The following is a 24,950-nucleotide window of genomic DNA, read 5'->3' as shown; positions in this document are numbered from 1 at the left end:
GCAGCGCCTCAGAGTTCTGAGCGTCTGCTGCCCGTCTTTAAATGTCCAGACGTCCCACAAACCGCAGACATAGTGAAAACACATTGCAGGACATGTTGCATTCCAGCCAGCCTGCACTCATGCTGCATGGTGGCGGCGGCAGCAGGAGCGCACCTGCACGGGCCGGAGCCCGTCCAGATTGGCGCCGCCGTCCACCAACAGGGTGCCAGGCAGGCGAAAGGTCGGAGCTCGGCCCCTGGCGCTAGTCCACGCCACAGGTGGCAAGGCGACGGTTGCCGTGGCGCCAACTGTGTTACCTGTGTGTGCACGCTCCCACCCCCGCCTCCTCCCCGCTCCCTCCCCGACACATCTGACCTTTTGACCTTTGCCCTCCGCAGGGCCGAGGAGGAGGACGAGCACCTGGAGAGGACGCTGGAGCAGAACAAAGGCAAGATGGCCAAGAAAGAGGAGAAGTGTGTCCTTCAATGATTGTCACTTGAGAAAAACACAACCAACAAATGTAGCCGATAAAAGAAATGTATCATTATTATTATTGATATTATTATTATTATTATTATTATTATTATTTGATAGTGGCTTTTAAACATTTCTATCAGTTATTTGAATCTTTATCTGGTTGTTGTTTCGGTCAAATTAACCTCAGAGACTCGGCTGAATTTAGAGGCCTGCGATGCCTTTGCACCAACTTTATACTGACTCCAACTGTCCCACATATTTACAGTATTTTTTATTTTTAATTCTCCTTTGCTTTACACAGATCGGTACTTGTCTGTAATATAAATATGTGTGAGACAAAGGCAGTGGAAAGGCTGTGATGTTTGTATGTAATAATGCAGCAGCACAGCCCTCTCTGTGTGAATGTGGAGAGCAGTGGGTTTGAGGTACAGCACAACAGGATTTAATGGGGGGATTTCTCTTTATCTATTTTTTTTTTTCTTCTTCATCATGTTGAGAAGATGATGAGGCGGCTGACGTTTCAGTTGGACTTTTAAAAGGAAAAAAAGATTGGTTGTACCATCAGTTTTTTTTTTTTCAAGCTACTTCATTACTTGACGGTGTCTCTTTTAATTATTTCTCTTAAAAGTTTTTACTTGTAAAATATCTTAACAGGGGAACACCTTACCGTTCATAAATCTAAACTTTCCTATTGCTTTTTTTTTATTGTCTTGGCTTGAAAGCAGTTTACCAAAAGATCATGTTTAAAAAAAACAAAAACAAAAACAAAAAAACCACAAACAAACAAAAAAAACTCATGTTGTATATTTTCATCACTGCTCTGACCAATAGCAACAAAATCCTCTTTATTTGTCAGGATTCATGCAGTCAAAACAAAAAACTATATATATTATTTATTGCCGTTTGTCCTATAAGCTGCTTGTAACTGAATCTACCATCACAGTTCATGTGCATTTTGCTCAACAACTTTTGGTTTGTATTTATTGTATTCTGAAGAGGAGAAATATGCTTCCACGTGCATCTCTTAGAGCTCCACATCTGGTGCAGTTGTCCTTTACGTGTGAACATTTACCTGTTTATTTATTCCAGTGTCATAACCCAAGTCTTCAATAATAAAGTCCCTATGATTTCATACTCCACAAGGCAGCGTGTGGCGTCTTTTTAAGGCTCTGGATTAAAACACGCATTTTAAAGCAGCAGATATTTATCTCCTCGCGCCTGGACACCGTTTTATAATTGTTGTCATATTTTAACGTTGAGTTTTGATGGAATCTGCGGCTTTGAAGTCTGTTTTCATATTATTTTTTATTTTTTATAATTGCACACACACACTTCTAAAACTTGTAATCTCAACGCTTTCATTCTTTTCTCTATCAATTTCTCCATTTTACCTCCAATCCCACATGATCCTGACCACATTCCTGATTTTTTTTTTTTTTTTTTTTCTCCTTTCTTTCTTTTCACATAACAAAAAGTTATTGAAATGCATGCACGCCTTTGGCTGCAGCGCTGCACATAAGTGGCCCCTATCACTGCATTCACCAGCGAGCGCTGCGTTTAGCAAAGCTTATTATTCGGCGCTCTGTTCAGTTCCCCTGCGACTTGTGCGTGTTTATAAATTAAAATTGGCGTTCGGGTTTTTTGTTTGAGGTCGGTGCTGAGCAGGTTCCTCAGAGGAAGATTAGAGAAATCACTTTGTACCGAGCAGATGTTTTTCTTTTTTTTTTTTTTTTTTCTTCTCTGGGCCGCTTCTGTGCGCGCTGGAGACGGGGTGCAGGGCTGGAGAGGCTCGGTCACCCGCAGCCACGGATGGAGAGGATGGGGAAGGAGAGGGGAAATTACAACTGGAAGGTCAGAAAAAACTATCGATTTAAAAAATTTTCAGATGAAGAAAAAAAAAATCGCCATCTTAAATTTCCTCCTTTTTTTTTCTTTTTTTTTTTTTTTAAAACTTCCTCCAGTTTTCTGACGCGCAGCCTGATGTTGAGACTAAAATTAACAATGAAATAAAAATCAGTGTCTGTGGTTGAACCCTCCGCTCCATCCCTGCAGGCAGCCTCCCATCCCCGATTAAAGCAGGGAAATAGGTTGTGACAGCAGACGTCCTCCCCGGCCTTTCTAATACGTTAAAATTAATTTGCTGATTCGTTTCTTCTCTGCTTGGGACCGACTGTACGTGCACGTTACGCACTTTACGTCCCCCGAGGCGCTTTGTTTTAGTTTGTATTACACCGCGTTTATCACGGGTGACTGTAACCTGCAGAATAAAGCGAAGAGCCAAACCGGTGAAGGACGTTTTGCTCGGTGTCGTCAGAGGGCTGCATGTGGCTGTGTGTGTGTGTGTGTGTGTGTGTGTGTCAGTGTGTGTGTGTCAGTGTGTGTGTGTGTGTCTCAGTGTGTGTGTGTGTGTAAGTGAAAAACCTTAAAAATTGTTCACAGCACCTGTCACTTGTAGATGAGGTGGAGATGGATTAAATTTCTTCTATAAATAGTGAAATATTTTCTCTATTGTTTGAAAAGCTGCCTGGTTTGATCCGGACAGAACTCAACTTCACTTCATCAATTTGACAGAAGTTTTGTTTGTTCGTCTGAATCAGTTTTAAATTCACCAAAGTTCTTCCTCTCCTCTTAAATCGGCCAAAAATACTTGAAGGCCTCTGATGAAATAAAACATTTCCAATGATTAAATTAATATTTCAACGTGTTTTCTGCGTGTGTTTCAGAGTTAAGAGAATAAACAGCCCGTCTTACCTCTGCAGGATCACCGGCTTTCTTTAAAGCTGCAGTTGAAGCAGACGGAGTGAAAAACATTTGGAGTCACTTTCCTGTTTTTCAGTGAATAAGAGCGACGCGGTGCGTAAAAAGCGGCGGTGGCTCTGCGCTGCTGTGCAGCTGAGGATCCTGCAGCTGAATGGATTATCTCCTGAGCTTTGATGTCTCCTGGCCTCACCTCACAGGTGCTGAGCGCCGCTCGGCCTCTGCATTACTTCCTTTCCCCCGCCGCCGTCCAAAAAACTGCACCTGAGGGAGCCCGGGTCTCCGCGTGCAGCGCCGGGGCTCCTACAACACTGTGTTTTATGCATCATCGTTTTAATAAGCACCGACAACATCCCCGCAGATCCCCGCTTCCAATCCTGCCGGCTGAAGGGACAAAACTTTTCCCCCTCCTCTCCTCGCCGCCTAATCCCAGGCTTTACCAGCTCAGCATTAAGAAAATTCAACTGCAATTTGGGATTAGACAAAATACTCTTATTACAAAAGGTTGGTGCAACTTGATAACTTGATACTTGTTCAGGGGTTTATCTCGGGGTCTTACTCACATCGAGAGAGGAGCGAAAAAAACAGGAAATGTAGGGGAAATGTCAGAATAACCCGAGTCTTTTGTGTTGTGAGGACCATATTTGTTGAATGGCCTTTTTGCATAATTTAACGGAGCCTCTGTGTGCGCGTGTGTGTGTGTGTGTGTGTGTGTGTGTGTGTGTGTGTGTGCGCGCGCGCGTGTGTATGTGCCTGTGTGTGCAGAGAAGAGGAGAGGAGAGGAGGGGTGATGGTATTTCGGCCAGACCCTCCACGGGCCCTCTGACTGCACAGACTTCTGATGTGGTGGAAATAAAAAGGTGCGTTAAAGTGTTTGACCTCCAGTCAGCAGCCAGGAAACACAAACCCACATCAATTAACAACAACAAAAAAAAAACAGTCAGAAAAGACGCTTCTCTTCTTCTTCTATCACTTCATTCACACATCTGACCGCAGTCACTGTTTTGTTTTTGTTTTTTTGTGCGTAAAAACACGGACACAATCCACTTTATTCCTGTGAATACAAAGGTGCGTTTACGTTCGTTTTGTTGCGTTCAGGTGCCCTTATCCTCCTCCTCCTCAGTGTCTCTGTCTGTAATAAGCAGCATCACTACAGGCCTCCACTCACAACCTCCTGCATTACTATTGATGTCTAAGTTTCTCTGTCAAAGTGCTCTCTCCTCGATGACTTTTAAGTCCCATCTGCCTCCACTTTGATACCCCTCCTCCTCACACACACACACACACACACACACACATATAATTTCCATCCCTACAGTCTCTCTCTCTCTCTCCCTCCCTCTCTCTCTCCCTCTCTCTCTCCCTCTCTCTCTCCCTCCCTCTCTCTCTCTCTCTGTGAACATTAGCTCGCTTTCAGCTCAGGCCTCATTTATAGAAGTTGGTGTTTTTTTCGAGCCACGCTGCATCTCCACGACCCTCAGTGACGCACAGGCCGCAGAAAGAAAAGAAAAAGAAAGAAAAAAAAATGCTGTTTGTTTTTCTGTGTGATTGGTTTAAAACACATTTGAAAAAAAAAAAATAACATGAAGAGAAAGTTGCAGGTTTTGATTCGGTGACCGCAGCTTCTGGTGCCGATCTTTCTTCTTCTGTGGCTTCTTCTTCTTCTTTTTCCTCCGCAGTGAGTTGGAGGTCTATCCCTATTAAACTTTACGTCAACCATCCTCAAATGTAATTCTAAATGGGGATTAGACCTCATTAATATTCATGAGGCTGGTGTGTGTGTGTGTAGAGAGAGAGAGAGAGAGAGAGAGAGGAGGGGGTGTATCACAATAAAAATCAAAACGGATAAATTTAACTTCTTTGCATCCTTTTTTATTTATTTCTCACGTTCACGTTTTTGAAGGGAAACTAGCAGCAAATAACAGTCAGAGTGAAAATAAAGAGCGCGTGAGGAAACGTGTTGATAAACGAACGTGCAGCTTTCTCACACTAAAACACATTTAAAGCAGATTTTAAACCTCAAAACAACACATTTCTTCATTTTGTACATTTTCTGTCTTTTGGAACATTCAGAATAATTTTTATTTAACAGAAGCACCGATTTTGGATATTTACGAGCAAATAAACGTCACTCATGGCACCGTGCGATTCAAAGAAGCAAATGAATTGGTGGATTTTTTGCAGGAAATAAGTTTTAGGATGAGATTCAGTTATTTTTTAGTTCTCCTGTGGTCGCTGCAGTACCCCCCCCCCCCCCCCCCCCCCCCCTCCTGTGAGCTGCATGCAAATCATAAAATACTAAACTCTTCCTATGAAAAGTGACTGTGCTTTAAATTTAATTTCTTCTTTTACGCACTTTGGCGCACAGCGGATCACAGCCCTGCTCCCCCTGAAGCGCTTTCTCCTGCAGGCCTGTGAGACATTTCCGTCTTTTCAGGACCTCTCAGTGGTTCGTCTGGTCTCGGGACCGGGACCGAGAGGAGGAGGAGGAGGAGGAGGAGAGGGGAGCGGGGCACTGAGTGGGAGTGGGCTTCCCCTTAGCTGCCTCTGAGCGCCTATAGGCCGCCTGCGCCGTCCGTCAGCCCGGGGACGCGCGCCCATTGGCTGCAGGAGGCGGATCCGCAGGTGTCCTCCGCTCATAGAGGCGCAGGGCGGAGAGAAGGTGATCAATCTCCATCCGTCTCCATTAGAAATCACCTTAACACTCTGACAGACAACGACAAGCCCCCTGAAAGCAAATGAGTTTGATTTATTTGGCTGTAAAAACACCCGGAACCGCAGCGAGGACGCGGTGACGCCCGTGTGCTGATAACCTGCCCGCGCGTCTCTCCGTGATGCTGCTCGGTTTGAACACTGTTGTTTGTTTTTGAGCAAGTCTGCAGCTGCTGCTCCACTTTTATGCCCCGCAGACTTCCTCCTCCTACTGCTGGATAATTTTACTGCTGCTCGCCTCGCGTGGCCCGAGAGCTCCGGGAGAAGGGAAGGAGGAAAAACAAGGTAAATGTTTCTCTCTGTTTACTATCGTTCATTTAAAGTCGATGCTCTTGTTTCTGTGCGCAACGCAAACTCTCTGTCATCCTCGTGAAGCGGCTGAAGTGACGAAGCTCAGTCACGTTTTTAGAAGAAAAAAAAAAAAGTCTTTTCACGTTAAATAGTGACAGTGTGCATGATTTCAATTTGCACCGCTGCACGTTTGTGGGAAAATTTCAGCGCATATATCAATTAATCCGCGCGCTGCAGGACTTCAGCTGCAGCTGGATAAATGGAGTCAACTTCTTCCAGAGAAGATAATTTTCATATTTCTATTCCAATTCATTCCTGCGAGTTTTTCTCTTTTTTCCTTTCTTTTTCTTTTTTTTTTCTTTTTTTTTTTTTTAGAGCAATTGGCCATTAAAACGTTTGAACCACTTAGTAGATAATTGGAGAGGCGTGTTTTGGTTTTTGTTAATTTATTTTGCTGATAAGAGCCCTTCTGAAACGCTCTCTCCCCGGAGGTCTAATCTAAATTCTAATTGAGTTCATTTGCACCGAGATCTCGCCCCTTTCTCTGCGGCCTGGCAGGGCTGGAAATGCGGTTTAAGAAGCGGCTGGAATACACGTTTGGTCGGTTAAGGTTTGGTTTGGTCAGTTAGGAGCTCATTGTTCAAATAATCTCCGCTTTACAGTCACTAATTTAATTCACAGAGCTGCGAGTTTGCTTCAGATAAATCTGCACTGAGGAGGAAAAATCTTTAAAAAAAAAAAACTTTTATCAGTTTACAAAAAATAGATTTGACGCTCTCAAACCGCCACCTGGATTATCAGTGCGTTTGAATGGAAATGCAGATTAGTTTAATGTTTAAGGAGTTGTTGAATTTGACTCGTTTGATTAATTGATTCAGATAAACTTGTTTTATTCTCTGCAGCCGGCTGAGGAGCTGTGTTCATTTCTCCCCTAAAACCGAGTCTTTAATTCTTTACTGAGAAAAACAAACAGTCTACCTGTAATTTAGCTTTTTGCTTAAATATGTTACTAAGCTTTTTAAAACCATCATCGTGTCTCCTTTACAGACAATATAATTTACCTTTTCAATCTGGTGAAAATCAAGAGGTGAAGAAATAATCTGACTGAATTTGTTTGTTTATTTAAAATAAAGAGGAAAACTAATGTTAACACGATTTAGTTTCTCAAAAAAGTTCTCATTTATTTTAACGAGTAAAATTGACTCCTTAGATTTTCTCTGATAATAATAATAATAATAATAATAATAATAATAATAATAATAATGATCAGATGAGTGTCAGAGAAAATGGGTTTTATTTGGTGTATTTTTAATTCTAAAGTGGATCCTGTTGTTTTGAGCCGCGGACTGAGGAGCCACAGGAGTCTGTAGTTGTGGTCAAAATACACACAAAGTTTGACGACCCGAAACAAACAGAATGACCTCGTACAGAAAGACTTCAGACACGCACAGCTGTGATTTTTATAGATTATCAAACCACATCCATAATCCATCTGTTTTATGTGAGGGAGTGAGTGAGTGTGTGTGTGTGTGTGTGTGTGTGTGTGTAGGCCTGCACTTACACACACACACACACACACACACACACACAGTCAGGAGGTTAGGAGTTTTATTCAGAGATTCATTGCAGGAAAAAGAATCATTACAGTTGCAGGAAAAGAAGCGACAGAACAATACGAATCGTTTTTGGATTGAAGAAAAAAAATTTGATTTTTCTCCTTTTTAAAATCCTTTTTACGCCATTTTTGTTTTGGTCTTTAAAAGAGTCGAAACGCAGAAAAAATAACTCATTTACAAGTTCCTTTTCTTCTATTTTACACTGATTATTGATCTGCACATTCAGATCTGTAAAATGCTTTATTACATAACAGAAGCCAATAGATTATTTTGGTTGAAATATTAATTAGTCTTTGAGGAAAATAAGATTTTTTCTGGTGGGAGTTCAGACTGACATGTACATGCTTTTACAACATAATGTGCAAAGTGTGTGTGTTTTTAAATTCTGTACATATTCTGCAGGCAGGAGATGGATTATTGGCAATAATAAATACATGCAGCCAAATAGATCAACATGCAGGATGTGTGATCACACCAACACATGATGTTTTCAGTGAAGCAGCGATTTGTTTCTATCAGTCTCAGTTTCTCCTCTAGTTTTAAAAGCTGATTAAATTCCACATGAAAATCTTTGCACCGTCACTTTCTGCTTTTTGTTTCTCCGCTGAGGCTTCAGCAGCCGTTTGACTCCGGTTATCCTCTCACCAAAAACCCAATATTCCTGAAGGGAATTAATGTCAGTCTGTGGTTTGAAATCATGAGTTTATCCTTTAGTAATGAATGGTTTGATTTCCCGCTGCCACTAAATAATTGGTCTACGATAAGTTTTGTTAGAAACTTTACGTCACGATTCCGGTTTCTTTTATTTTGTATTTATTTTTGTGCTTTCTTGCGTTTGTTTGAAGCAAACAGATAACATGAGTGGAAAGTGGTTGAGAAGCCAGAGTGAATATAATTTTTATTCAAATGTTTAAAACAGTTCGAGAGACACAGACCGTCTCAGTGAGTATCCCCTGCTCTGGGCCTGTTCCGGCTGCTGTACTTCTTTATTGTGCAGCTTTGATTTTTTGTTCTCTCCGAAATGTTTCTCATATTTTTTTCTCCCTCGTCCCGCGTGGCTGCAGTGACTTGGATCGGCCCCCTGTCCCGTCAAGCTGCAGCATCGGGGGAAACCGAACCACTGGCCTGAGCTGGGTGGAGCAGTGACCGCCTGTAGCATGATGTCCTACCTCAAACAGCCCCCCTACGGCGTCAACGGCCTGGGGCTCAGCGGCGCTGCCATGGACCTGCTGCACCCCTCAGTGGGCTACCCAGGTAGGAGTCCGGCGCGCGCGCGCGCGCAGGCACACACACACACACAGTCACACACACACACACACACACACACACACACACACACACACAGAGTCACACACACGCACACACACACTAACACACACATTTTAAAGATTAATGCACCAGGACAGAGGCACCTGCTCCCAGTCTGGACCAGTAAACCAGTTCCAGACATCATGGAGAAAATGACTAAAACCAGCTCAGTTAAGATGTTATAATAATAATAATAATAATAATAATAATAATAATAATAATAACGATAATAATAATACATCAATAAAAGTGTCCTGGGCCTGTAAAATAATATAAAAAGCGTGTGCCACACATCAGCGTTATAAAATGAACTGCAGCCTCATGCTGTGAAAATGTAGGTGTGTGTGCGTGTGTGTGTGTGTGTGTGTGTGTATAGTTATTTAAACTGGGTTTGTCCTCCAGTGTCACACAGAACATTAAAGAGACTTTTAGTTGAACACTTTTTAATCTTTATAAAAAAGTTAAAGTCAGTTCAGCAGTAAATTGTTTCTAAACTTTTTTTTATTTTTTTAACAATTAACAAAATGATTTTCACAAACTTTTTCAATAATAAAACGTGGACGTGTTGAAGTAGAGAGCTGAGATAAATAAAATTAGATTGTCTGTGAGGTCGTTTATTTTCCACCTGTTTAACACTTTAACACTTGAGCAGAAACGTGGATGAACAAACCGCGGATGTACTTGAGCATTGTTATCCGCTTTATTTCCGGTTCTCCGGTGATTAATTCTTATTTTCCGTGTCGTTTTCTTTCCCGCAGCGACTCCCAGGAAGCAGCGGCGGGAGCGGACAACCTTCACCCGCTCCCAGCTCGACGTCCTGGAGGCTCTGTTCGCCAAGACCCGGTACCCGGATATCTTCATGCGGGAGGAGGTCGCGCTGAAAATCAACCTGCCGGAGTCCAGAGTCCAGGTAAAAAAAACAACCACCACTAATAAACTTAACGCGGTTAATTCTGTAAAGAAATGAACTTATTACGATTAATTATATAATTCATTAAACAGGCAATTTTTTTTTCTCAATTTAATTTAAATGTTTAATATATTTGACAAATTTGTTTAGGTTTAATATGTTTCAGTATTTATACCACTAAATTAAAAAAAATCACTTTCTTGGTTTAAAGTTAAGTTTATATTATCGATGTTGACCGTTGATGACGTCATTTGTGTTTACAAGTTGTTGGTTAACTTATGCTAGTTAATATTGCTAATATTAGATATTCTTATAGGCCTATATATATATATATATATATATATATATATATATATATATTGTAATTATTTAGCTACAAAACTTTCTCATGTAATCTAAAAGGAGGATAGTAAAATGAACTTCAGTTCCTTTTTATAACAGAATAGAGGATCATAAAGATATGGATTGATTTTGGTGGATAATGGTGAACTTTTGACTGGGGTTGAAATATTACAGATGGTTGTGTCAAGTTTCACGGTTGATTATATAATTTCCTCTTTTCCACTTCTCTGGTTAATTTGGCCTTCTCTAGTTACCGAAACATCACTTTAGTTCATAATAATACTCGGAGGGCATTGATGCAAACCAAACAGTTTGTACCTCGATGTAAACACAACTACATTTCAGATAGTCTAAACAGAAAGCTCATTTTTCATCTGAATCATGTGACCGTTTCATTATTATTTGATGCAGCCTAACTGAAGGCTGTGTAACGTGATCTGAAATATGGGATCTTTAATGAAGAGGCTAGGACTGTCCCTGCAAATGCTCCACAAACAACTCACTGCTGTACTACAACGTTGAACAAATACTACTCTTGAAAGGCATTAGGGGAAAACCAAGGCCGGCCTCTCTCTCACAATTTGAGTTATTCTCAGAATGTGTGTGTGAAACAAAATGCTCTACATGATCCGACCCTCTTGGTGCTCTAGAGTTACCCTACTGTGTGGTGAAACCCAATAGCCTGTTATCTTAGAGCCGTCTACCAGGTATGAAATTAGACCCCTGGCTGGTCCGAGCCAAGGGGCCGGGGTGGAAATGAACCTTGATGGCTAATAACCCCCAATTTTCTTCCATAATGTACTCCCAGCATGGCCTGGGAGTATCCTCTTGTTTTTTTTTTGTGAAACGCTGAGGTTGTTTGTGTGAACGGTTGCTAACTCCTGGCTGGTGTCCTCGGTTGTAGGTGTGGTTCAAGAACCGGAGGGCCAAGTGTCGCCAGCAGCAGCAGAGCGGCAGCAGTGCCAAAGCCAGGCCGCCCAAGAAGAAGTCTTCTCCGGCCCGGGAGAGCACCGGATCCGAGAGCAGCGGCCAGTTCACGCCTCCCGCCGTCTCCAGCACCGGCTCGTCCTCCTCTTCGTCCTCCTCCACCAATCACACAGGCCCGGCGGCGCTCAGCAGCACCTCTACCTCCATCAGCACCGTCTCCTCCATCTGGAGCCCCGCTATCTCCCCCGGAAACGCTCCTGCTCCCGCCGTGGCCCCTCTTCCCGAGCCCGGACCCCCGTCTAATGCGTCCTGTATGCAGCGTTCAATGTCGGGCTCCGCCGCCGCCGCCACCTCCTACCCCATGTCCTACAACCAGACGCCGGGCTACGGGCAGGGCTACCCCGCCCCCTCCAGCTCTTACTTCAGCGGCGTGGACTGCGGATCCTACCTGGCCCCCATGCACTCCCACCACCACCCCCACCAGCTCAGCCCCATGACAGCCTCCTCCATGTCCGGCCACCCGCACCACCACATCAGCCAGTCGTCAGGCCACCATCACCATCACCACCACCACCAGGCCTACGGCGGCTCCGGCCTGGCCTTCAACTCCTCCGACTGCCTGGATTACAAAGAGCAGACTGCAGCCTCCTCGTGGAAGCTCAACTTTAACACCACAGACTGCTTGGACTACAAAGACCAGGCCTCCTGGAGGTTCCAAGTCTTGTGATCAGGCTTTTCTTTTTCTTCTTCCCTCCCTGCTCGTCTGCTCCCTCTTCTTCTTTTTATTTTCCAGATTAGCGTATTGCTTGTTTTTTTAAAGACAAAAAGAGTTTATGAACCATAAGATAACAAGATAGCAGCAGGAATGCTCAGCAATCGGACTTTGTTTTTCCTCCCTCTCGTCCTCCGCGTCTTTTTAAAAATTAAAAATTTAAAAAATAAAAAAAAAAAAGAGAAAAAAAAAAGAGAACCAGCCCCTCAAGTCCTGTGAAGAGAAAAACGTCAGGAGCAGTTTCCTGATGATGAAGAATGGGTTTTTAAGAAGCCCCCCTCACCCCCCCCCCACCCTCTTGGATCAGCTTAACAAAACCAAACTGTTTTTCAAAACAACAGAAAAAAAGTCATTTGAACCAAACTCCTTTGACCACCAGCTCTCTGGCTCTCTGGATGGGAGGAATATTTTCCCCTCGGGTGCACCGACAGGAACTGCCTGCAGTGCCCTCTTTACCTCCAACCCAATCAAAAATCCTGTATAGTTTTTATTTCTGAAATTTGTTATTTTAGGATGACAGAGATTTTTAGTCAGCTACGTTGAGGAGCTGAAATATGTAAATATGTATTTGGGTCAGTTACAGTGACCATGTTTAGTTGGTGTTTTTCCGAATTTGAAATTGTTTATTACCACTTTGGGAGAAAAAAAACAAGAAAAAAAACTGTATGTAAATCTTTCCAAATATTCCAAAGAGAACAAATTGGCCATAAAGTTCAGCTTTTATATACGTTGTTTTACTCAGAAAAAATATGTTTTGGCAATTTGAAATGTCTTGGGAAAACTCTAAATCTAAAATATAGATGCAGAACTATTCTGGGCATTTGTCCAGGTTACATTTTGTTTTCCGGATGATATTATTATTATTATAATTATTATTATTATTATTATTATTCTAGCCTCTACATTTTCAAACCAGACCTCCTCTCTTGGGCATTGTCGTGATTATTGGACATGTTTGAACCGCAGCACTTGGCTTGATACTGGAGTCAAAGCATTTTTATTTTTGGAGAGGAAATGTGGATTTATAGCTCCAAAATGACAGTGAGATGTTGAATGTATCTTTAAGGCGACCACCCTTACATACATGTTCATCCAATAAAGATCCCTTAAGTCATATTTATTTTTCCACAGTGGATTCTGTCTCAGCTTGACTCCCAACAGGGAGTCAAGTTTCTCTTTTTTAGATGCATGTACACCAGCAAATTACAAACTCAAGATTCCTGTCTTCTCTCATTTGAACTAGTCACACATTTATTTAAAAGCTAGTTGATTTTGTTTTTTTCCCCCTTAATTATGAGGGGGTAAATGCAAATTAGTCCATAATTAATACAAGCCGTGAAGGCGTGTAGGCCCGCATTTCCATTTTAGAGAGCAACCAGTTTAATCCTCTCTGTCTTAAATTGAAACACTAACATCTCTCCTTGCTTCAGGGAGACCAAGTGTCTTTTTAAACTGCGGCGTTAAAAAGCCCTAAATATTGAGCCGGGAGACATTTGATCGAGGCGTAATTGAATGCAGCGCTGTAATGGCGTGATAATTACTCCTGCGCCCTGAGTTGGTTTCTCCAAAATAACCTGCAAGAATTTCACTGCCTCAGATGCGGTAATTACGTAGGTGGGGCCAGGTTAGGGGGTCAGATGTAAGTGTGTGTGTGTAATGTGTTCGTGCTCGCAGGCATAAACGCATTATAAAGAGGAGGGGGAGGGGAGGGGGGGGGGTGGGGTTGCGTCAGTTCTCTGGCAAGGTTGTTTTGGACGAGCATGTTTTTACCAGTGAAGGCCGCACTGAGAGCAGAGGAGGCAATAAAAGCAAAACAGATTTCATGCAAATTAATTGCCCCAATAAAAACCACCGTCCTTGTGCAAAGAAATTACCCCCCAAAGGAGCAGGGGCAGGTTGTGCGCACTTCTCTGCTTCTCCGCCGCCTGTTGTTTTAATTAAGACAAACAGGAGGTTTTTCAAATAATTTCTCATAAGAAAATCTAATCTGATTCAGTTCGTTTATTTTCTTCTTTTACTTCATTTCTTATTTCCAGTTGTTCTTGTTTTGGTTCAGCCAGTCTTATATTTTCTCTAAAGGTCTTCAATTAACGAATGTGTTTAAGTTTCTGATTATTGATTATTTTCTCCATTAATTGACAGTTTTGTCTGGAAAAACTCAGAATATCAGTTTTCCCGCGCAGAATGTTTCACCTTGAAAATGAGTGTCCTGACACCAGAGAGGCAGAAATCAAAGATTTTCCCATGTTTGCTTTAAAGTGTGTTAAAGTGTTATCGATTGATTGATTTTCATTAATTGATCCTCTATTAAAGTAATTATAAAAGATAATTAACAAAGGAAGAAACAAACATTTCTGCTGCAGTAAACTGATATATTTATCTTCGCTTTTTTCATCAGGCCTCTAAAAATATCCTTGTTCCCTCCCTTCATGCTGCTCTGTGTTTGAAATGCTCATCTATGTCTAAACGTTTGGGGAAATGATCGATAACATCTGAAAGCGAAGGAGAAAACGGCGCTACACAAAATTAAGTTCATTTCTCTTTGTGCATATTTTTACCTCCTCGAGCCTCAAATCATCCGGATGAAAGAGTCTGAGGAGTTTCTCTTAAAAAGCTTTAAAAAAAAAAAAATGTTGGGAACCACTGACCCCATCCAAGAAAGCCATCGATAATCCCTCCTATCAACCCGATCGGATTATCATCCTGATCGATACATATTGTCGTCTCTCCCTGCCTGTGTAGAGCGTGTTTCAGCCGCAGCCAGCCGTGTGTTCTCTCTCTCTTTCTCTCTATGTAAATGAAGCTCGCAGCAGCTGAATAAATATCTGCAGACCAGGACATTAAACATGTTTGCGCCAAGACGCGCAAACAGCGCAGCGAGTGTCCACCAACAGCGGCGGATTTGTTCGGATTTGCATCAAACAAACATTTGCTGCGACCGATCTTGTGGGATTGTTTAAGGAGTTTGAGGGAAGCGCGGGTCCCGCGTGAGACAGCTGCTCACCTTCAAAACACCGGCTGAGACGGAAAAAGCGCGGTGTAAGCGTTTCTGACTGAAACGGCACAGATCCGTTATTTCACGTTTCCTCTGAGGAGGTGAAGCTGCCGCGTGTCACACGTGCACGAGGTGTTTCTCTGCGGCCTGCAGGACACTGGCTCACCAGATCAACAGCTGCACAGGACAGGAAAATAGAAAATTAAAGAAGAAAACAAAACGAAATTCACATCTCTTGCTTTGGGAGATTTTTTAGAATAAGATAATAAAAGAAAAAAGAAAAAGACGTCATGGCCTCCACATGAATGCTCCTGACAAAGAGCTCACCCTGCACCGTTAGTGGCTGGTTTTGTTTCCCTCATGCTGGGAGAAAACAGAACAAAATCATATTAAGGTGTTACTGTGGGAAAAAACACCAGACTGTGAAGTTTTATAGGTTTAGAGCTGCAAAATCAAACTACAGGTTTATAGTTGTTCATGTTAGAGTGAGGGAAATATCCTGAACAACTTATTTTCAACATGTAAACCTTTTCATATCATCACAGTTTCCTGCAGCAGCGTTTTCATCAGACATGCTCTTGTAAAACGCCCCTGCAACACATCAGAATATCTTTTCTTTTTCCTGCTAGTCTGAACTGTTGGTAGTTTTTACTGTGGGGTTAAATGAAGTAATGCACAGTCTCCTTTGACAGGATACTAGTGGGAAAAAAAAGAATATTTTTCCCAAAATCCCAGTGAACTGCCTTCAAATGTCATTTAATGACGGACATGGAATACAAACAAATCAAAGTCAAAATTCATGCTACCATCAAGAATTTTAAAAGTAAAAAAAACAACCTGAAAACTCTTCACTAACCAATTCAGTGTTTTCTTTGTATGATGTCTTTTTGTTTATGCTGAAGGGAAACTATCAGATTAAAGTAGTTAGGTTGCACCACACGCTTCAGTTTAATTCACTTCTACCAGAAGTAGCATTAAAATGAGTGATCGTATTAAAACACACATGGACTCGACCTGTCAGTGATCCCTGAGACAAATCCTGACAGATAAACCATCTTGAACAAAGTGTACAGACGTGATGAATCACCGTGTGTCAAGATGGAACTGATTATAAAAGAAGGACACATGTAATGGACGCATCATGTATGAAGGCACAAATCCAAATTTCCCTCTTTGGCTGAATATTCATCGGGTTTTGTTTTTCTCGTCACGACAACAGTAGAAAAACTAAATATGTGAATACACAACTGTTTCCAACATGTCCTGGTCTGAACTGCAGGGAGAGGGAAAGTGATTAAATTGACCATGTAATCTAGTCAAATAGTTTCTCTCTGTTTTTGTGATCAGTCCAAATTCCTAAGAGTTATTAAACACTAACTAACTAACATCCATCATGCACCACTGAGAACACTATATTATCAAGCAGAGTGACTCATAACAAATCAAATTTGACCATTTTCCCACCAAAAACTACATGTAATCATTTCTTTCTCTCAAAGTGTTGTTATCACCGGGGTGGAAACGTCTCTAAAACGAAGCGTAAAGACGAGATTGAAAAATAAAGAATCCAGCTGTTTTTTCTGCAGCTGCATTCAAGGAAAGTCCATCACAGTCGTCTGCTGCCTGATATTTAATGAAAAAAGGACAATATTGAACCAGTTCATCACTTTAACCCTTGTGTGAACGTGTGTGTGTGTGTGTGTGTGTGTGTGTGTGTGTTTAACCTGAGCTCAGGGTCTGACACCTTCATACTCTGTTCAATAGGACGATCGATTGCACCACGTCGCCTGTTGTCAGCTGTTGACCTTTTGGCCTCTCGCCTGCCCCGCTGAAGGCGTCTGAATGTGGGTGGACTAGAAAACTGTTGACATTTTGTTCACACTTTGTCCATGAAATGAACTGGAACCGCGCTGGACCGTTTTTTGCATGAGTGGTTGCGATTTGTATCTAGGAAAGAGAAACAGAGACAGACAGACAGATAAAGACGGCGTGAGACAGAAACCGGACTGATCCTCCAGTATTTGGTTTGTGAGACCTTACGGGCCTCGATGAGTCAAAGTGTGTGCGAGAGAGAAAATGATACGGAGGACCAGCAGATGCACTGATAGCAGCCTGCATGCTGGGACTGTTTTTTTGTCTTCCACTTCCATGCAGGACAGGAAAAAAAAAAAACACACACACACTTGTCTTTCATTGGCTGTCGACTGTCGCCAGACCTTGGCATCCTGGTGTGTTCATAGGCCGGTATGAGGAGTGAGAGGTGATACAGAGGAGGATTATATTTACCTGGGAGGTTAATCGGGGGTCAACTGTACAGCGACGTGGGTGTAGTCTAGGCTGCCGTCTCCGGTTTCTCTGCTTTGTCACGAAAGGCCTTCTTTTTTTTTTTTTTAATTCTTGCATCTTGTTTTGTTTAATATCAAGTCTGGGCACATGAATCAAGCAGTGTTTGTTTGTTTTTTATTCTTTTGTAAGGTTTGCCTTAACAACCAACCAACCAAGCCACCACCATCAACAACAACCTCTTGAATCCATCCTCCAAACTCTTGGTTTCTGTGAGGAGAGTTCAGAGTTGAGTCCAGGCGGCACCCCCCCATGACATGATGGCAGAGAGCATTCATGACATTCCTGGTGGGTTTGGATACCGTAGGTTCAGTTGACCTGACACAATCAGGACGACACACCTTCTCCCTGTAACGTCACACCTCTTTCTTTCATTTGTTTTGATGACGCTCGGCTCTGATGAACTGATTCCACACAGTTCTGAGTGGAGTTGTAGGACGACACTGACTTTGGGGGAATTTGGCTCATTGGTCGCTTCTGGTCTACTGTGTTTGCTGATACTTGAAAACCATTTTCCTACAAGTGAGACTTTTTCAGTTTTGCAGCATGAATGATGAAGTTGAAGTGAAGAGTGAAGAAGAAGAGGAAGAATGACGCTCTTCAGCAGTAAATTAAAGGATCAGAGACTTTTCTCCAGTGCAGAAAGCTGTTAGTGGAGCAGTGAAACACTTCCTTCCTCCCTTGTTTCCATCTTTGAAGTATCTGATGGTAAATCAGACAGGACTGGACTGGTGAAAGCAGCTCAGTGCGGACTTTGCTTCTCTCTGTTTTACTGATGTGCTCAGCGTTTTTCTCATGACATCCTCACTTTCCTGTTTCCTTCCTTGTTAATCAGTTGCGTCAGGGGAAGGAGGGATGGAGCAGAAAGGTATTTGAAGAGGGCTTGTATTATCTCATCTGGAAAAGATGCAGCACCCCCCCCCCCATCCCAAGTCACAACTTGTCTTTTCCCTGCAGCTCTTCAGACCTGGGAAAGCTTAATGGAGACTTGTTGGCCTGCAGGCTTTAGTGTTTCCCACCAATGATGTTGTCTCTGTGTGTCAGCAGGTTGCTGTTTAACATGTTGACCACATTTCCTTTTTCATTTAGTTTGTTCGTTAGTGACAAATTTCTCTCTTGCATATGGAGCCAGGGGGCGGCAGTGATGGCACCGTCTGTCTGCTGGAAAACTTGACTGATGGGTAACATATAAGAGAGCATGCAGTGTGCTTGTCGAACAAAATCTAAACTCTACTCGTGACCTTTGACCTTTAAAACATGCAGAGACAATCACAGCAGTCGTTCTCTGTAGGGAAAAAGGAAGTAACACCTTACCCTTAAAAAATAAAGAAAGTTAATTTGGGGAAATTAACTGTACAGAAGATGAACCATTGTGTTTTGTTACAGACCTCACTGAATGTATGAGAACAAATAAAAATGACAACTACAAAAAATATATGGTTTCTGTGTTTTTTTTATGACCTTATTAAAAACCAATGTTTAGAAATGTGTTGAAGGGGTAACTCTTAACTTGACTTGTTGCACATTTGATGAAAGTGACAAAACATGGCAATGACTATAAAAGATTGTTAATATCACAAAGTAAAGAGATATTTGATGTTTTTATATGTCATATGGATGATGCAGGAACAAATATATATTTCTTTTGTTTGCCAGAAAGTCACTGAAAGACAGAAATGTACAGTGTGTTATCATACATCAGATGTTACTTAAAACTCCAATAACAGAGATCCTAACACTTTCTGAGGATATTGGAGGATAGATGTGTTTAAACACTGAATCAGTCATTGCTGAGGAGCAGATGAAGCTCCATGGCATTTAAACACGGACTCCAAGAAGACTCCATGGAACCAGACTTCAGAAAAATGTCATCATCATCAATTCATGTTTAAAAATTCTCTAATGAATGCCACCATGAATAGTATGACTTTTTTATGCCTCATTATACAACAGTTAGTTCCGACAGAGTAATTTGATTGGACGAGAGTCACTCCATGAGTTCTGAACAGCACTGGGACTTTTAACTACATGTATCACTCCGCTTTAAAGGTGTTCTATTAACTGTTGCCTATCTTAGATTGTAACAAACTTTGCAAAGATGAATATATTTCCAGAAATCACATTTGAATTAAGTTATTTATGGTCGTCAGAAGAGGATGAAGGGAAGGAGCCTGGATACTTCAGCGCACACCCGAGGTAACTGTGTAGACAAATTAGCAAGTTAATGTGGAGGTCAGGAATATGTTTAAGTGTTGCTTAACACAATACTATAATATTTTTTTTACGTTTTTTGACTTAATATACTATAACGTTTTTATGAATTTTTATGCCTTACTATGCTATGACATTTCTGACATTTCATGCCTCACTATATTAAGACTTTTTTATGACGTTTCATGCCTTATTATATTATGACATTTTTATGACTTTTTAAGTTTTACTACACTGTGACTTTTTTGATGTTTTTAGGACATAGTATACTGTGACTTTGCATGCCTTACTATGATGTAACTTTTTTATGGCTTTTTAAGCCTTATTATACTATGACTTTTTATGACGTTTTTGTGCCTTACTATACTATGATATTTTTTTACCATTTCATACCTTACTATATTATGACTTTTTTAGGCCTCAATATATAAAAACGTTTTTATGCCTTACCAGACTATGACGTTTTTATGACTTTTTATGCCTTACTAAACTGTGACCTTTTTTGACCTTACTATACTATGATGTTTTTCTACCTTTTTATGCCTTAATATACTATGAAGTTTTTTGACATTTTTTTACCTAACTATACTAAGATGTTTTTATGCCTTACTATACTATGATATTTTTTTGACATTTTTATGCCTTACTATACTATGACTTTTCATGCCTTAGTATACTGTGACATTTTTATGACTTTTTATGCCTTACTATACTATGATGTTTTTTTCATCTTTTGATGCCTGACTATACTATGATGTTTCATGACATTTTTATGCCTTATTATACTATGATATTTTTTTACCTTTTCATGCCTTACTATACTAAGACGTTTTATGCCATTTTTATGCCTTACTATACTATGACGTTTTTTGTTACCTTTTTATGCCTTACTATACTATGATATTTTTTTGACGTTTTTATGCCTTACTATACTATGACGTTTTTTCACCTTTTTATGCCTTACCATACTATGATATTTTTAAAAAATTTTTATGTCTTACTATACTATGATATTTTTTTAACATTTTTATGCAGTACTATATTATGATATTTTTTTGACATTTTCATGCCTTACTATACTATGAAGTTTTTGTGCCTTACTAAACTATGATATTTTTTTGACGTTTTTATGCCTTACTATACTAAGACGTTTTATGCCATTTTTATGCCTTACTATACTATGACGTTTTTTTTTACCTTTTTATACTTTACTATACCATGATATTTTTTTTTACCTTTTTATGCCTTATTATACTATGACATTTTATGCCTTACTAAACTATAACGTTTGTTACTGTTTTATGCCTTACTACACTATGACATTTTTTCACATTTTTATGCCTTACGATACTATGATATTTTTTTTCACCTTTTTATGCCTTACTATACTATGATATTTTTTTGAAACTTTGATGCCTTACTATACTATGACGTTTTTCATGTTTTTATGCCTTACTATACTATGACGTTTTTTCACATTTTTATGCCTTAATATACTATGACGTTTATTCACGTTTTTATGCCTTACTATACTATGACGTTTTTTCATGTTTTTATGCCTTACTATACTATGATATTTTTGGAAATTTTTATGCCTTACTATACTATGATATTTTTTTGACGTTTTTATGCCTTACCATACTATGACGTTTTTTCATGTTTTTATGTTTTTATGTTTTTATGTTTTTATGTTTTCATGTTTTTATGTTTTTATTTTTATGATGTTTTTTCACCTTTTTATGCCTGACTATAGTATGACATTTTTTTTTTAATTTTTATGCCTTACTATACTATGATATTTTGTGACCTTTTTATGCCTTACTATACTATGACGTTTTTTCACGTTTTTTATGCCTTACTATACTATGACGTTTTTTCACCTTTTTATGCCTTACTATACTATGATATTTTTTTTGAAATTTTTATGCCTTACTATACTATATTTTTTTGACGTTTTTATGCCTTACTATACTATGACGTTTTTTCACCTTTTTATGCCTTACTATACTATGATATTTTTTTGACGTTTTTATGCCTTACTATACTATGACGTTTTTTCACCTTTTTATGCCTTACTATACTATGACGTTTTTTCACGTTCTTATGCCTTACTATACGATGATATTTTTTTCAAATTTTTATGCCTTACTATACTATGATATTTTTTTGACGTTTTTATGCCTTACCATACTATGACGTTTTTTCATGTTTTTATGCNTTTTTATGCCTTACTATACTATGACGTTTATTCACGTTTTTATGCCTTACTATACTATGACGTTTTTTGACGTTTTTATGCCTTACTATACTATGACTTTTTTCATGTTTTTATGCCTTACTATACTATGATATTTTTTTGACGTTTTTATGCCTTACTATACTATGACGTTTTTTCACCTTTTTATGCCTTACTATACTATGACATTTTTTTTGAAATTTTTATGCCTTACTATACCATGATGTTTTTTCACCTTTTTACGCCTTACTATACTATGACATTTTTTGTTAAGTTTTTATGCCTTACTATACTATATCTTTTTGACGTTTTTATGCCTTATTATACTATGATATTTTTTTGAAATTTTTATGCCTTACTATACTATGACATTTTTTCACCTTTTTATGCTGTATTATACTATGATATTTTTTTGAAATTTTTATGCCTTACTATACTATGATATTTTTTTCACCTTTTTATGCCTTACTATACTATGATATTTTTTTGAAATTTTTATGCCTTACTATACTATGATATTTTTTTGACGTTTTTATGCCTTATTATACTATGACGTTTTTTTGACCTTTTTATGCCTTACTATACTATGACATTTTTTCACCTTTTCATGCCTGACTATACCATGACATTTTTTTTGAAATTTTTATGCCTTACTATACTATGATATTTTTTTGAAATTTTTATGCCTCACTATACTATGACATTTTTTCACCTTTTTCTGCTGTATTATACTGATATTTTTTTGAAATTTTTATCCTTACTATACTATGATGTTTTTTCACATTTTTATGCCTTACTATACTATGACGTTTTTTCACCTTTTTATGCCTTACTATACTATGACGTTTTTTCACGTTTTTATGCCTTACTATAATATAATATTTTTTTGAAATTTTTATGCCTTACAATACTATGACGTTTTTTCACCTTTTTATGCCTTACTATACTATGACATTTTTTCACCTTTTTCTGCTGTATTATACTGATATTTTTTTGAAATTTTTATGCTTTACTATACTATGACATTTTTTCACCTTTTTCTGCTGTATTATACTGATATTTTTTTGAAATTTTTATGCTTTACTATACTATGACATTTTTTCACCTTTTTCTGCTGTATTATACTGATATTTTTTTGAAATTTTTATGCTTTACTATACTATGACATTTTTTCACCTTTTTCTGCTGTATTATACTGATATTTTTTTGAAATTTTTATGCTTTACTATACTATGACATTTTTTCACCTTTTTCTGCTGTATTATACTGATATTTTTTTGAAATTTTTATGCTTTACTATACTATGACATTTTTTCACCTTTTTCTGCTGTATTATACTGATATTTTTTTGAAATTTTTATGCTTTACTATACTATGACATTTTTTCACCTTTTTCTGCTGTATTATACTGATATTTTTTTGAAATTTTTATGCTTTACTATACTATGACATTTTTTCACCTTTTTCTGCTGTATTATACTGATATTTTTTTGAAATTTTTATGCTTTACTATACTATGATGTTTTTTCACCTTTTTACGCCTTACTATACTATGACATTTTTTGTTAAGTTTTTATGCCTTACTATACTATATCTTTTTGACGTTTTTATGCCTTATTATACTATGATATTTTTTTGAAATTTTTATGCCTTACTATACTATGACATTTTTTCACCTTTTTATGCTGTATTATACTATGATATTTTTTTGAAATTTTTATGCCTTACTATACTATGACATTTTTTCACCTTTTTCTGCTGTATTATACTGATATTTTTTTGAAATTTTTATGCTTTACTATACTATGATGTTTTTTCACATTTTTATGCCTTACTATACTATGACGTTTTTTCACGTTTTTATGCCTTACTATACTATGACGTTTTTTCATGTTTTAATGCCTTACTATATTATGATATTTTTTTGAAATTTTTATGCCTTACTATACTATGAATTTTTTTTTGACGTTTTTACGCCTTACTATACTATGTCGTTTTTTCACCTTTTTATGCCNTATGCCTTACTATACTATGACATTTTTTTAAAAATTTTTATGCCTTACTATACTATGATGTTTTTTCACCTTTTTATGCCTTACTATACTATGACATTTTTTCACCTTTTTATGCTGTATTATACTGATATTTTTTTGAAATTTTTATGCCTTACTATACTATGACGTTTTTTCACCTTTTTAAGTTTTACTATACTATGACATTTTTTTTGAAATTTTTATGCCTTACTATACTATATTTCTTTGACGTTTTTATGCCTTACTATACTATGACGTTTTTTCACCTTTTTATGCCTTACTATACTATGACATTTTTTTTGAAATTTTTATGCCTTACTATACTATATTTCTTTGACGTTTTTATGCCTTACTATACTATGACGTTTTTTCACGTTTTTATGCCTTACTATACTATGACGTTTTTTCACGTTTTTATGCCTTACTATACTATGACGTTTTTTCACGTTTTTATGCCTTACTATACTATGACGTTTTTTCACGTTTTTATGCCTTACTATACTATGACGTTTTTTCACGTTTTTATGCCTTACTATACTATGACGTTTTTTCACGTTTTTATGCCTTACTATACTATGACGTTTTTTCACGTTTTTATGCCTTACTATACTATGACGTTTTTTCACGTTTTTATGCCTTACTATACTATGACGTTTTTTCACGTTTTTATGCCTTACTATACTATGACGTTTTTTCACGTTTTTATGCCTTACTATACTATGACGTTTTTTCACGTTTTTATGCCTTACTATACTATGACGTTTTTTCACGTTTTTATGCCTTACTATACTATGACGTTTTTTCACGTTTTTATGCCTTACTATACTATGATATTTTTTTGAAATTTTTATGCCTTACTATACTATGATATTTTTTTGACGTTTTTATGCCTTACTATACTATGACTTTTTTTCACCTTTTTATGCCTTACTATACTATGACATTTTTTTTGAAATTTTTATGCCTTACTATACTATGACATTTTTTCACCTTTTTATGCTGTATTATACTATGATATTTTTTTGAAATTTTTATGCCTTA

At 38.5% G+C, this 24,950-nt stretch overlaps 2 protein-coding genes across 8 annotated transcripts in view; both read left to right on the top strand.

Moving 5' to 3' along the window:
- ehbp1 (EH domain binding protein 1) overlaps positions 1–1,027 on the top strand; it is a 144,899-nt gene extending 143,872 nt beyond the window's left edge. For 3 of the 4 annotated variants that reach the window (XM_022752930.1, XM_022752931.1, XM_022752928.1), the window contains one exon: positions 378–1,027. In XM_022752930.1, coding sequence (XP_022608651.1) covers positions 378–468 — 91 coding nt within the window. In that variant the 3' untranslated portion in view covers positions 469–1,027. The remainder of the gene's footprint in view (positions 1–377) is intronic. The other variant, XM_022752932.1, reaches the window with a different exon arrangement.
- Positions 1,028–8,989: 7,962 nt separating this feature from the next.
- On the top strand, positions 8,990–12,104 carry LOC111227468 (homeobox protein OTX1 B). 4 transcript variants are annotated; one of them, XM_022752986.1, is made up of 4 exons: positions 8,990–9,086; positions 9,899–10,050; positions 11,297–11,457; positions 11,512–12,104. In XM_022752986.1, exons 1-4 carry the CDS (start codon positions 8,990–8,992, stop codon positions 12,044–12,046), a joined length of 945 nt encoding a protein of 314 aa, XP_022608707.1. In that variant the 3' UTR covers positions 12,047–12,104. The 4 variants fall into 4 exon arrangements, with proteins under 4 accessions (XP_022608707.1, XP_022608706.1, XP_022608708.1 ...); XM_022752985.1 differs by having other exon boundaries at positions 11,509–12,104; XM_022752987.1 differs by having other exon boundaries at positions 11,297–11,469; positions 11,530–12,104.
- Positions 12,105–24,950: the final 12,846 nt, after the last annotated feature.

This window comes from Seriola dumerili, unplaced genomic scaffold, assembly GCF_002260705.1.
Source record: "Seriola dumerili isolate Sdu_G_001 unplaced genomic scaffold, Sdu_1.0 BDQW01000187.1, whole genome shotgun sequence".
NCBI classification, from domain to species: domain Eukaryota; kingdom Metazoa; phylum Chordata; class Actinopteri; order Carangiformes; family Carangidae; genus Seriola; species Seriola dumerili.
Note: the sequence above shows the minus strand (reverse complement) of the source record. Positions and strands in the feature narration are given on the sequence as shown.